Source organism: Armigeres subalbatus, chromosome 1 (assembly GCF_024139115.2).
Source record: "Armigeres subalbatus isolate Guangzhou_Male chromosome 1, GZ_Asu_2, whole genome shotgun sequence".
NCBI classification, from domain to species: domain Eukaryota; kingdom Metazoa; phylum Arthropoda; class Insecta; order Diptera; family Culicidae; genus Armigeres; species Armigeres subalbatus.
The window spans coordinates 50,143,999-50,158,590 of record NC_085139.1 but is presented as its reverse complement, the minus strand read 5'-3'; the positions used below and the strand labels follow the sequence as shown (position 1 = coordinate 50,158,590).

At 44.7% G+C, this 14,592-nt stretch overlaps 1 protein-coding gene across 1 annotated transcript; it reads right to left on the bottom strand.

Moving 5' to 3' along the window:
* Positions 1 to 3,140: 3,140 nt before the first annotated feature.
* On the bottom strand, positions 3,141 to 3,500 carry LOC134206160 (uncharacterized). The gene has a single exon (XM_062681851.1). It carries the CDS (start codon positions 3,498 to 3,500, stop codon positions 3,141 to 3,143), a length of 360 nt encoding a protein of 119 aa, XP_062537835.1.
* Positions 3,501 to 14,592: the final 11,092 nt, after the last annotated feature.

Below are 14,592 nucleotides of genomic sequence, written 5' to 3'. Positions count from 1 at the left end.
TGTAGGTTTTTAATACCACTGAATATTCAATTTGAAGATCACTCACATTTTTAGCTAAGTAGCGCTTCATGTATCGTCTATTTCAAGTATTTTTTTTCTAAATATTTGAAATCAATCAATGAATTGGATTAGTTGAGAGAAATTACAAATTGCTTAAAATGAGAGGACATAGCTTCCAATAAACATTTCCATTTCATTACGCCATCCAATGGTGGTGCAAATATAGTTAACACAGCATACAACTCGAAATTGCCACGGAAAACTTTATGTACATTCAAGTAGTAACTTTATCGCTTCAGATTCCATTCGCAGCATATATTTTATCTTCCCACACAGTGTAATCTGCAGCATTTTAAGCCAATGTCGCCCAAACCGGGTGGCATAAAGCCAAGTTGGAAACTGTTCGAGCAAAGTTTGTATATTTCAATAAACAGCAAACAGGCTAATTGAATGTAGAAACGAGCGGACGCTCTCGGCTATTTTCCGTCAAATATGTTACTCAGATGCGTGGTTGGTGTGGGTGGCATATTCTTACAAGCACGGAAAAATCCCCGCCCGACGAGGCAACTCAAATACGAAAAGAACTTTCTCCAGTGATCAACTTTTCCGTCTTTCGCGCTCAGATTTAGCCCTAGGAATGTTTTCGATTCATTTTCAAACAAAACTTCTGCTCCGTCGAGCGGTCGAGATGTCTCCGGCTTCACAAACATTGGATTATTGCTGGCTTGGAGTCATAAAAAACGCAGAACGTTGGAAATCCCGGTGTCACGTCTACAGCCCGAACGCTGTTGACCTCGGTTGTTGGTGGAGGAGAATCTCGGATGATTCTGACCTTGAGCTTGTGGCGCATGTTGATCGAAAGAGAAATTTCATTTGAACGCGTTGGCTCGGAGGAATGGTAGCGAGTATATTATGATTCGAATGAAACAGATTGAGGAAAATAGTTGATGATTCACGGTTGATGGAAACTCAATTGGATGATGAAGAATATTAATGGTTCATGAAAACGAAATTTTGATTTAGAATAAAAATATAAAGTTTACTGGAGTCGGAATCCAAAGGAAAACTTTTATAATTCCACAAGTTTTAATTTGAAAAGTTCTTGAACTTATTTGACATTCATGACATCAAGATCTGACTTTCTTTTATTTAAGATAGGGTAACTGTACCCGTAGTGGAGGTGTTGGGTTCTGGATCAGATTTTCTGTAATTATTGCTTCAACTATGATTTTAATTCAAGAATCAAATTTATTCATAGATTTTTGTCGAAAAAACTATAGTGCACTATAGTGGAGCTTACTAATAGTGGTGAATCCCATAAGAAATAAAAGGATAGCACCAATCGCTATGAAATTTTATCTCCATCAAAGGAATAATTTACACATTAGGGATGTAACCTATTTTTGGTAGTTGTTAAGGTTAAATAACAACCAACAATCTCATGATAATTCGCAAATTTATTAGTCGTATTAAAACTGAACATTATTATTATATAATTAAAAATAATTTTTCGCTAATATGTAGATTTTGTGCTCGTGCGGAATTTAATTCATTTTCTATGCTCAATTTGCCGATCTACCATTGCTCTTCAGTCTGCTGTGTAATCTTGTCAAAGAAATGACCAGGCTGAGAGATAGACCGCAGAGTTAAGCCGCCAACCAAACAAACCAGCGGACGTTTTTTTTCTAAATGAAAGTGAGTGCCTTTTGTGGCTACCGGAGAGCAAGTTCCGTCGAAGCCGATTCTACATCTGGCTGGCTGCAGTCGGAGTGCACTGGCTGCGGAAAGAAAGAAGTTTATTTTATGGGATCAACTTTTCTCGTGCCACCATATCGCCAGTCATCGTTGTTTGTAAACATGCGGACTGTATCATTTCTCTTGCAGATATTATTTGTTGCTGGGTGACTCCGGTTGGAATGACTGCATCCGCAGAAGCTTTAGTGGTTAGAAAATATTTCCTGCAGTTGTAAACGAGAAAGGGAAATAACATCACGATGAACACGAAGTAGACAAACTGTTTTGTGGTAGATAAATGAACATACTGTGATAAAACAGAAAGGGTCATAAATTAACAATGCAGACATTTTTACAATATCAGCAATAAAGAAATAATCTTGAAAAAAAAACCTGATTATTCCAACCGCATTTAAATTTTTGAAAAAATCTCCGTCGTTTAAACTTATAAAACAATAAAATAATTCCATTTAGCGGTGCTACACCCAACCAACGGAATACAGTTCTGCACCCAACCAGCGGATGGCAGATTTTAATACAGTTCTGCATAAGAACCTTACAGAAACTGTATAATAATTGGGCATATACAATTTTTGGAAGATTTTAATACAATCGTTGTATTGAAATTATACAGATTTGTATTATTTTAATACAATTTCTGTATAAAAATCTTACAGATTTGTATATGCCACGTTTTTATACAATAATTGTAAGATCTGTTTTTGGGTGTGCATAAGAACTTACAGAAACTGTATAATATTTTGGCACATACAATTTCAGAAGATTTTAATACAATTCTTGTATTGAAATCTTACCAATTTGTATTATTTTAATACAATATCTGTATAAAAAGCTTACAGAATTGAATATGCCAAGATTTTATACAATAAATGTCAGGATTGTTTTTTGGGTGTAGGAATAATATAATAAGGTGCAGTTCATATAAGAGACGTAAAAAATGGCACTGATAGTTGGATAGAGGTGCCATACAATTAACCTTCTCCCGCCTATGGTTTCTATAGAGCACCATCAAAATTTGCTCCTTCTAACGTTCATCGAATTGTTTCAACAACAAAAGGCATAATTTGATCTATATATATCAAAGATCACGTGCTCCACCGTCTCCTCGATGTTCTCACACTCCTGGCAAAATGGCGAAGCAGCATGCCCAAACCTATGTAAATACTTCCTGAAGCAGCCGTGGCCTGACAGGAACTGTGTCAGGTGAAAGTTTACTTCGCCATGCTTCCTATTCATCCACGTTGACAGGTTTGGAATGAATCGGTGGGTCCACCTCCCATTGTCCGTACTGTCCCATTCATGCTGCCACCTCTCCATTGAACGGATTCTCTCCATCTTTCTCATGTTTTTCGTGTCTTTCCGATGATAGCACTCAATATCTTCCGCTAGGTTGATGCAGATAGGGACCATCCCGGCGATAACGCATACTGCCTCCGACGAGATCGTTCTGTAGGCGCTCGCGACTGTAGCCTTCTACGGTTCCGCTTGTTTTCCAGCGCATTACCCCAAGCGGGGATCCCATACCGCAGTATCGATGACGAGACACTAGCTAGTAGACGCCTGGTGCTACTATTTGGACCGCCAACGTTTGGCATGATCCTTGCTATTGCGCTCATAGCCTTCGCCGACTTTTCGCAGACGAAATCGACGTGGCCATTTAAAATTATCCGGACATCGATCATCACTCCCAGATGTTTCAGTGATCGCTTCGATGCAATCGTATGATCACCAACGACGATCTCCATCCGCTGAATCGCCTTACAGTTGCTGACTAATAGCACCTCCGTCTTATGGTGAGCTATTTGCAGCTTCACTCCGTTTATCCAGCTCTCGATCATTGCTATCGCCTCCGTCGCCAACTTTTTTAACTTTTCTAGGCAACCGCAGATTCAGGACTCCGTACATCCCGTTCCAAAGAGTTGGACCGAGAATGAAGCCTTGAGGAACGCCCGCTGTAACCCGCGTCGACTTACGTTCTTCGTTAGTGTCGTACACCAGCACTCTGCACTGAAAGTAGCTCTTCAGGATATGGCACAGGTAACCAGGAACCCGCATTCTATGCAGCGCCGATGCGATGGCTTCAAAGCTGGCACTATTGAACGCATTTTTTACGTCTATTTTTACCACTGCGCAATATCGAGTACTGTCCGAATAGCATCCACCGTCGATACTCCTTTGCGGAACCCAAACTGCATCTTCGACAGTCCGCGCTCGCCCTCCGTACATTTCGCAAGCTTATTCAGGATAATCCTCTCCAGGAGCTTCCCGAGTGTTTCCAACAGACATATAGGTCTGTACGCGGTTGGATTGCTGGGTGACTTTCCTGGCTTAGGCAGCAACACCAGCTTCTGGATCTTCCACATTTCTAGAAAATTGCCTTCGTCCAGGAACTTTTGCAGCGCCTTCCTGAACATGTCCGGGTATGCCAGGATCGCAGCTTTTAATACAACGTTCGGTATTCCATCCGGACCCGGGGCTTTCTTCGCTTTCAGGCGTTTAGTCGCTTCTGTAAGCTCGCAATTGGGCACTTGTCGATCTACGGGGTTTGCTTCTCCTTCTTCGTCGTACGGTGTTGGCGGCCACATGGTTGTATCATGTTTCGGGAAAAGACCCTCCACAATTGCCTTCAACTTGTCCGGGCACGCTTCAGCTGGCGTCGATGGGCCTTTGATCTTCGCCATCACGACCCGATACGTGTTCCCCCAGGGGTTGGCGTATGTTTCCTACAGTATGGTCCATAAAAAAATGCGAAAATATCAAAATTATAGTTACATAGTTGAGAGACTATGTTACATAGTAATTTGTTTTCATTTATACATTCACTAGATACAAATGTTTTTTGCATGATACGTTTGCTTACACACATATATATGAATAGTAGAAATAACCCTTTAATGTACAAAAACATAAGGTAAAAAATGTTTTCGCAGTTTTTTATGGGCCATACTGTAGCTTCCCGCAACACCGCCTTGCGTTCCTCTCTCTCTGGTTCGGTCCTTGCTCTCTGTACCCGCCTCCGAGCTTTGAGGCAATTAGCGCGTAGCGTACTGAGCCTGTCGTTCCACCAGTAAGCTGGACGCCGATTGCTAGTTTTCGTGGCATTGTAGCGTCGCAAGCTCTTACCATCATTCTTGTTAGCTCGGCCGCATCAATGATCTCGGTACTGCTGTCCAGTCGAAGTGCCTCAACGGTCTTTGTTGAAGGCTTTCGTTTTCCACCTCCGTTCACTGGTTATCCTTCTTCGTGCTGCACCAGGGTTTCGTTGGCCAATACGCTGGTGGTCGCTGTGAGTGTACTCCTCGCTAACTCTCCAGTCCATACTTGCGATAAACGGAGGACTGTAGAACGTGATGTCGATGATAGACTCCCTCCCATCTCTCCGAAATGTGCTCACCGAGCTTTCATTACACAATCGTACATCTAGTCACCTCCTATGACTACCGGCCTTCGTCCGATCAGCTTATCGGTTAACTGATCCAATATCTGGCTGAACTGCTCCACGGCCCACCTGGTGCATAGGTGCATAGCAGCTGCATATGAAGACGCTGTTAATTTTGGCAATCACGAAGCCTTCCCATGAACTCTCCACCATTTCTTGAATAGGGAATTTGCCCATGACTTGTATCGCAGCCAAACCCGTTCTATCTGTCACCCAGTTGCCGTTATCAGGGGGAACTCGATACGGCTCTGCAATTATCGCGACATCGCACATCGTTTCTGCTGAAGACTGCCATAACAGTTGCTGTGCGGTTTCACAATGATTCAGATTAATCTGAATTATCTGCACTACTGCTTGCCTGCGATCGCCCTCTTGTAGGCTGGGCATTTGTAGCCACCCGTCTGATGGTCATTTCCATCCTCTGAAGTGCAAAGCATACACTTCGGTCTTTGCGTGCAGTCTCTCGCAAGATTTCCCCACATTTCCAGCACATGTTAGATCTGTCTGGACCTTTACAAGCTCCTGCCCGGTGTCCAAATCCCAAACACTTGAAGAATCTCTCCACAGATTTTCTCACTTCTGGGGCGGCTTTCAGTGGGCATTTCGACCATCCAACCGTCAGTTTGTCTACTTCCAGTGCCTTATGAGCAGCGGTTACTGACAGACGAATCATCGCTGTATGTGTACCTTCCAATTATTTCGCAAAGCGCTCCTGCATAACCTGTGTGAGCTGTGAGCCGCAGGGTCCTTTTTCAACTCGAAGAGCATCTCTCCGGTTTGTGTGCGCCTGGTCCTTATCACGTTTTCGCCCAAGTCCCTCAACTCAGGATCTTCTCTAACTTTTTTGAGAAGCGCTGTATACGTCGTAGCGTCGTTAGCCTTTACTAGCACAGGCTTTTCTTTCCCGTTCTGCTCTATTTTCCTTCCCTCGTTTCGCTTCAGCTGTTTCTTTCTCTTCTCCTTCTGACCTACTACGGTACTCCATTCTTCTCCCTGTGGAATAGCGTCTGTCCCTTCGACGGCGACAGCTTCCGCCCGTGTCTGCCTCTTGAGTCCGCCTGGCCTGTCATCTCCCGGTGAGGCTCTTGCCCTTTAGGGAGTCATGGAGGCTGGAGAACTCTCCATAAGGATATAACGGAAATGCCCCGATACCTCCCTGTTCCGGCGGAACTGCAACAGCATGTGCCTTAGTTTGTGCCTATGCACGCTCCGCAACATCGGCCCACAGCGCTGATGTATCGAATTCGTTCACTGCCTATAATAAGGCCTTACGGATCCTGTGAACCATGTCCTTAATCTTCTTATGGACGTTGTTCATCCCATCCACGAAATTGTGGAGTTCCTCCACCAATCTCTTCGCGGTCACTATTTTCGGCTTTTGTGGGGGCTTGTCCAGCTCGCTCTGCCCTGGCCGTTGCTCCTGCAGCTACAGTTGTTCCTGCTTCTTCTGCTCCTTTTGCTGTTGCTCCTGCCGCTGTTGTTGCTGTAGCGCTACTGCCACTGACGTCGGTGATATCACCAACCCACTACTGGCGAACGGGTTCGCCGCTCCTGCATCTGCTTCTGCGTGATTTGTTGAATTATTCATTCTATAGGGACCCCCTCCAAACCGTTATCTCCACCCGTCGTACGTAGTCGCTTATGATCCATGGATTTTCTTTGCAAGCAGTGAGGTCCATGCGAGGGTTGACACGGACGCACTTATATGGCCGATCGCACAATCGGGAAAATCTCAACCGAGCCTAGTACTCACCAAGAAACTTGGTGGACGAGTATTGAACGTATTCGGAGGACTGCTAGTTTTTTACCGGGTCGGAGGCGGCCGTACTGTTGGCCCACACGCCATTTCAAGCCGGTGTCACCCTTCCTAACTCAGGGAGTAGAACAGCACGACCGTCAGTCCAATGTCGTCGTTTTCAATCTGTGCTTCTAAAATTCCGGCCCCTAGCTTAGGCTAGTTCGCCGACTGGCTTGCTGGGTCCACTGCTACGTTGTCTCGATCCCTCAGCGGTCGTGCCGCAAACTTCCTCCACCAGTTCCGGTGAAGGAAACTTCCGCACTGATGGTGCCCCGACTACCGGCAGCTATCGCAGGGGACGCTTTCGCGCATTGCGCCGACTTCGTCTTCGGGTTGCAGAGGTGGTCCGACAGTTCCGGTGGTGGATGACGTCCGCACTGGCGGTGTCCTACATACCCGAAGCACTTCCTTCTTCTTTCTTCAGCAGGTTTGAGGTTCGAGTGCCGAGGTCGGTCCGACGATTCCGGTTGGCAGAAGACTTCCGGTTCGCTGGCGCCCCGACGACTCGAGACCAAACACTGCTCACTGTGCTGGATTTCCCTCCAAACCGATGCTTACTTGCTGGTCCCTTCTCCATCGACGCTGCAGCTCTGACAGTATTTGCGTCACGACTCTGGTTGCCGCATTCCACGTACCTTCATCGCGACACATTCGCTCTGTGATGTTGTCCGCCCTTATGGCACGCATTCTTCTACGTGCCTCCGCAAACCTAGGGCAGTCGAATATCACGTGCTCTGGAGTCTCCTCTACATTAATACACGCCGGGCAGAATGGCGAGAACGCATGGCCACACCGGTGCAAATATTGGCGGAAACAACCGTGTCCGGACAGGAACTGTGTAAGGTAAAAATTCACCTCACCATGCTCCCTGTTCACCCACGTCGACACATTGGGGATGAGCCGATGGGTCCACCTTCCATTATCCGCATTGTCCCACTCATGCTGCCACTACACCTTAGAGTCCAGTTTCATCGTCTTCCTCACATTTCTGGTATCTCTCCGTTGGTAACACTCGATATCCTCTGCTAGGGTTATGCAGATTGGAATCATCCCTGCGATAACGCAAACTGCCTCTGACGAAATGGTTCGGTACGCACTCGCTACTCGAATGGCCATTAGACGAAACACGAAACAAGTTGGCCATTGGAGTCATTCAACGATGCAGTGAATGGACTAGACGTGAGTGGGAAGAATGGCACCGGCCATTCGAGCTACTGGTGGAAATGCGCTACGTCGAAACGCAGCATGAGAGGCTGGTACTCTTGCTGATCCTAGGCGGTCGTGGCTTGCAACGAATTTATTATAATCTTGGCCCAGTTAGTGATGAAATTCAACCAACGCCGGTTCCAATACCATTCATACCGGAAGAGGATCCAGAATATGATAACGCGATAAAACGCCTTCAGAAGTTTTTCATCGGAAAGAAGAATGATCGCATCGAGCTGGAATTGTTCCGTTCAATGAGGCAATCAAGCGACGAATCATTTAACAATTTTATTCTTAGATTGAGAACACAAGCCACGCGATGTGAATTCAAGGACCATACTGAAATGGAAAACCTTCATCAAATCACGATGGGCGCTAAGGACGAGAGAGTACGCGATAAAGGATTGAAGAATGATCCAACTTGGACGAACTGGTAAATTATGCAGTTACCCGCGAAATACTGATGAAGCAGAAAGAAAAGGCAAAGCCATTCGGTAACGAGATTGGACCGGTAGCTGTGGCTGCTGTCCGACAAACACAAATGCAAAGACCAAGATTCAGAAGCGTGCGAAGGAGTTATACCGGTAACCGTACCTTCCGTGAGAGGTCCTTCAACCGTGACAATAGACCGATCAAGCGGGAGACCCTGTCCGAATGTGGTCGGTGTGGCTCAGACCGTCATCAAACGGATTCGAATGGATGCTCGGCTCAGAAAGCAAAATGTAATAACTGCAGTCGCAAAGGCCACTTCGCTCGAAAATGTTTCACAAGGCAAACCGTTGAACCCAGATACAACACTCATCGAACTCAAATCACCGGAGAGGCTAACACTCTTGGAAGAGATGCCGAATTGAAGGAGGAGCTGCCCCACCGTCCAGAACCCGAAGAAATGCTCAAGGTAGATGAATAATTTTGTCACTAGAATGAAAATATATTTTGTAGAATCCTTCAAAATGGTATAAAATGCTTTAACTATAAATACACTTATTTGTTTTGTTCTGTGCACGGAACAGTGGCACTGTCACATGTTTTGTTAACAAAACTCCGATAGACTTTCTCGTTGATTCGGGGGCTTCAATAAATACTGTCACGAACGAAGCATGGCTTGGTCTGAAGGAACAGAAAGCTAAGATATTCAAAACTAAATTTCAATGCGATCGTCAATTTAGGGCATACACAAGCGAAGCACCACTGAGTGTGCTTTTGGTATTCGAAGCATGGATCTCGATCAATGATACAAAGCCGAACGCTTATGCCGATTTTTTTGTAATAGAAGGGGCAAACAAATGCCTTTTGAGCAAAAGGACCGCAGAGGATCTAAAGGTGCTGAAAGTCGGTTTAGACGCTGCAGGTTGGAACCAGAAATTGACCCCTTTCCGAAGTTCCCGAAAATACAGGTGAAGCTGACAATTGACAAGAGCGTGCTTCCGAGGAAATTAGCTAATTTGCGAGTTCCTGCTCCGTTAGAATCATAAGTTGATGCAAACATTTCTGAAATGCTACGTAGGGAATCATAGAGCGAGTTATTGGACCCCCAGAATAGATTTCTCATATGGTCGTGGTACCCAAAGGCAAAAACGACGTTCGACTCTGTGTTAATATGCGTTATCCTAACAAAGCTATTCAGCGAGAGCATTATCCGTTACCCGTTATCGACACGTTCCTTAACAAATTGAGGCTATCTACCTTTTTCTCCAGACTTGACATTACATCTGCGTTCCATCACGTTGAATTGCATCCCGATTCTAGAGCGATAACCACTTTTATGACCGGAAGAGGGCTTATGCGATTTAAAAGGCTGATGTTCGGTATTAACTGTGCGCCCGAGATTTTTCAGAGAATAATGTCGGAAATGTTAGCAGGCACTGAAGGCGTCATAGTAAACATTGATGAAATCGTTATAGCGGGCAGTACAATAACTGAACACGATGCACGACTTGCAGAAGTACTGGAAGTACTCAAAGATATAAGACCTACTTTTGACCCCGGAACTTAAAAGCTCGGGTTAGGAGGGAAACCGGCAGCAAACCCCAGACTGCTGGTCTAGAGCCAACGGCAGTCTTTGGGGCGGGTGCTCAAGACCACTTTTGAATTCCGGGTCTCAGGGTGTACGGACGCTGGGGAGATTTCGGATCACGGAAACCTCTAACATACGTATTACTTACGGATAGCGATCGTCCGATTGCTAGGACGCTCCAAACTACACGGACAGGCAAGAACTTCGAGAGATTATTTCACCGGGCCAATCGGCGGCGAGGAAGGGCGGTGCGTGGACTTCTCGAAACAAAGGCGATGGTGGCGGCCACGTTGGATTACGGCGATGACGGTTATTACTACCATGGTCCTGAGCTTCGGACCGGGTGGTGCCGGGAAAATATGGTAGTGGCCCCAAGGGCCGATCGTCGGCTTGATGACCGCTGAATACCGCCGGGGTAGACTGGCAGCGTGGGTTGCAGCTAGGTGAACGTCACGGAATTGATCCCAGCGGTGGTGCGCTGCGATGGCGTCTTTGATCGCTCTTCATCAGTTCAGTGGATCTGTACAACAATATTTGTCCCTATTTTCCGTGATCAATGTTTTAGAATTATTGACAATTGTTACCCGCCGGTAACAAAGAAAACAATGTAAAATTGAACGTTGCGAAGTGTTTGTATCGTATCAAAGAGCTGGAGATTTTGGGCTTCAAGGTCGATGCTCTAGGCATTAGCCCATCCAACGATAAAGTTGAACCAATAAGAACTTTTCGCCAATCTGAAACGAAAGAAGCAGCAAGAAGTTTTTTAGAACTCGTAAACTTTGTAGGACACTTCATACCGAATCTATCCACAAGGAGCGAACCATTGCGACAATACATTCGAAGAGAAGTAAGCGCATATGGAGAAGAACAGTGCAAAGCCTTCGACGACCTTCGAAATGAACTCTCACGTGGTGTTCACAAGCTGGGATTCAAAAGACGCAACCGAAATGTATGTCGATGCTTCCCCAGTGGGCTTGTGAGCTGTTTTGGTGCAGAGAGACAAATCGAAAATACCAAGGGATTAACACCGGCTGAAAAGGTTGGCTGTTGTTTGGACGGTAGAGAAGTTATATTTATATCTGTTTGGCTTACATTTCACTGTTTTCACCGACCACAAAACGCTGGAATATATTTATGGAGGAAAACATCGCGATGGCAGACGTGCATGCTCTAGGGCCGAATCGTGGGCGCTCCGTTTATTGCCTTTCGATTTTGAAGTGAAGCATATCCCAGGAGTATCCAACATCTCAGACATACTGTCAAGGCTTTGGCCGGCATCAGCTTCAGCGTTCGATGACGATTCAGAACATTTTTTGTTCGCTATCGGCGAAAACCCACTCGCTATTAGTTTGGATGAAATTTTTGAAGAAACGCGTCGAGACGAAGTGCTTATTGCTGTAACTAATTGATTACAAACAGATGAGTGGCCGAAACACCTGTTTCGATATCAAGCATTCAGAAAAGTGCTTGGTATAATCAATGGAGTAATTGTTCTCGACGAGATGATTATTTTTCCAGATTCTTCTCAGAACTAAAGCGCTAGATATCGCACATCCTAGACACCTTGGTATTGTCACCATGCGTAGGATCCTCCGCGAAGAAGTATGGTGGCCATCGATGGATCGTGATGTGACTAACAGAGTTCAGGAATGTGCAGGATGCGCTACTGTGCGCAACGAGTACCCCCCTGAACCCATGATGAGGAAAGAAATGCCAGAAAGGGCTTGGCAAGAAATTGCGGTAGATTTCTTTACAGCAAAGGAATGTGCAACATTTCTAGTTGTTGTGGATTATTTTAGTCGCTTTCTACAGGTCGATGAAATGAAAAGCACAAATGCCAGCAAAACTATCGATGCATTGGAAGAAATATGTTCGCAACAAACCTTCCCTGAGACAATCAGAAGCGATAAGGGACCTCCGTTTTCTAGCGAGGAGTTTTCGAGGTACTGTTCACAACACAACATTAAACTAATCCGTATAATCCCTTACTGGCCGCAAATGAACGGGTTAGTAGACAGGCAAAACCAAGGCATTTTAAGAACATTGCGGATTGCGAAGGCAACAAAGACTGACTGGCGGAAGGCACTGAAGGACTATGTATTCATGTATAATACTTCGCCCCATTCAGTAACAGATAAGGCTCCTATGGAGTTGCTAAAGGGTCGGCCAGTCTCGGACATGCTACCATCTCTTAAAAAGGAGCCAAGATTACGCCTTGAGGTTGATGTAAGGGAGCGAGATGCTATCAGAAAAATGCATGGAAAATTGTATGCTGATGAGCGAAGACACGCCAATGCTTCTGAAATCGAGGTTGAGGACACAGTTATGATGAGAAACTATGTCACAGGAAAACTCGAGCCAAAATTCCGTCTTGAACTATTCAAAATTATCAAGAAAACTGTAAACGATACGATAATTGCTAATGAAGAAGGACTAATGTATCGAAGGTGCATAACTCATCTACAAAAATGGCCAACTTCAAGATCCACAGAATCACACACAGAATTAGCTCCAAGCTCAACCGACGATGTCTATTCCCCTTCAAAGGATTGCGACACTCAATCATCTCCGGTCAATCAGGAACAACCAACTCCGATCAACCCGGAACAACAAACTCCAGCAAAACGAACTCTAAAAAGACCATACGTCGCAGCGGAGCAGCAACCAGAGCGCTCAAGCAGAAAAATAATTGTTCCCCAGCGTTACAGGCCGTAGATGAAACTGTTTGGAGCTTTAGTGTGATAGTAGAGGATAAATTCTGCAAACGAAAAAACAATTAAAGGAAACATTATTTGATAAATCATTTACCTGTTGTTTTCTTTGCTGACGGAATCCTTTATAATAAAACTAAAACAATACGGCTTTTGATTTTGTGACAGTTCTCTTGTTTGTTTTGGTCGGATTTTGTTGAGTTGACGATTATTGTAATTATTTAATTACAGTAACTGAACAAATCCACACACACAGGACTGTCATATCAATAAATAAGTTTAAATTTATATTAGAGGATGCAATAATACATATCTAAGAACGACCGGAATGTGCAATAATAAACAATGTGGATGAAGGCCCTGGAAAGCATTCCAGAATTTCCAGTAAAGTAAAGATTTCGTATAGAGAAGGTACGCGAATTCTAGTACTACACAAGTCGCATATGATTTATAGTATAGAAAGACTCGCGGTAGATAGAATGCGGTATTAGTGCCAAATGAAAGTAACTATTTAACTAAGTTCGATTCTTGCTTCAGTTTAATTCGAGGTAGAGAAGGGATGTAGAGTGTAACAAACAACTCAGTGTTCCTTGATTACAACCCTGACTCAAACGTTAGAAATAAAATGAGAGAGTGAGCAACTAGACAGAGAGAGCATCAGGGAAATGAACCGAAACCGAAGGTAAGAAGGCAGTTGGCTCGGGAGTTAGAAACAAGTAGTTGAGACGAACGGGTGCAAATAGTATTCCTCCAAGATCGATTAGCTCATAAGCCAAATCGCGAATGTTCCTGGAAATAATATCCCTGCCATTGGATTCTACACTTAGAAATTAAATGTGAGAGTTAAGTAAAAATTTCCGAAGAGTTCTCGAAGTAATTTATTAAGAGTTCTTGAAGGAATTTCCAGAAGAACTTCAAAGAGAATTTCGGGTGAAATTTTTTGTGAAAAAACTGGAGGGAAACATTCATAAAAATCTAACTAATACGCAAATAGGATTCTCCGGAAGGATTATCCGAGGGAGTCCGGACGCTTTCCCTGAGGAGCTTCGAAAGGAATTTCTGAAGATACTTCCGAAAAAATATCGAAGAAACTTCCTGAGGAATTCCTGGAGAAAATTTGAAGGAAATCCGGGAAGAATTCATCTAGGACCATTCCGAAGAATTCCTGGAGAACCATCCCAACTAATTTCTGATGGAACCTTCGGAGAATTTTGTGGAAGAACTTCCGATGGAATGAAGGAATTTCAGGACGAATTCATGGAGGAGCTTCCGGAGGAATTCTTGCAAGAAGTTCAGGGGTTATTCCTGGAGGATCGTCGAAAGGAATTCTTGAAGTAATTCCTGGAGAAGCGTCCGGAGGCTTCCGGAAGAATTCTTGGAGGAACTTCAAGAGGAGTATCTGGAGGACTGTGTAGAGGAATTTCTTGAAGAACTTCCCAACAAACTCGTGGATGAACTTCCTGAGGAATTAGTTGAAGAACTTCCGAGGAAATCCCGGGAAATGTTTGACTCTTGAAATTAGCTCACGCTGATTCACGCCGACGCCGTCGATTACCAACGGTGTGACGCTGCCACGCCGCCGCCGCTGGCTAAAATTATGTATCACGCCAAACGTTTAGGATCCTCAGCACTGATTCCAATACGTACAACCAGCGTGTTCGTGGCT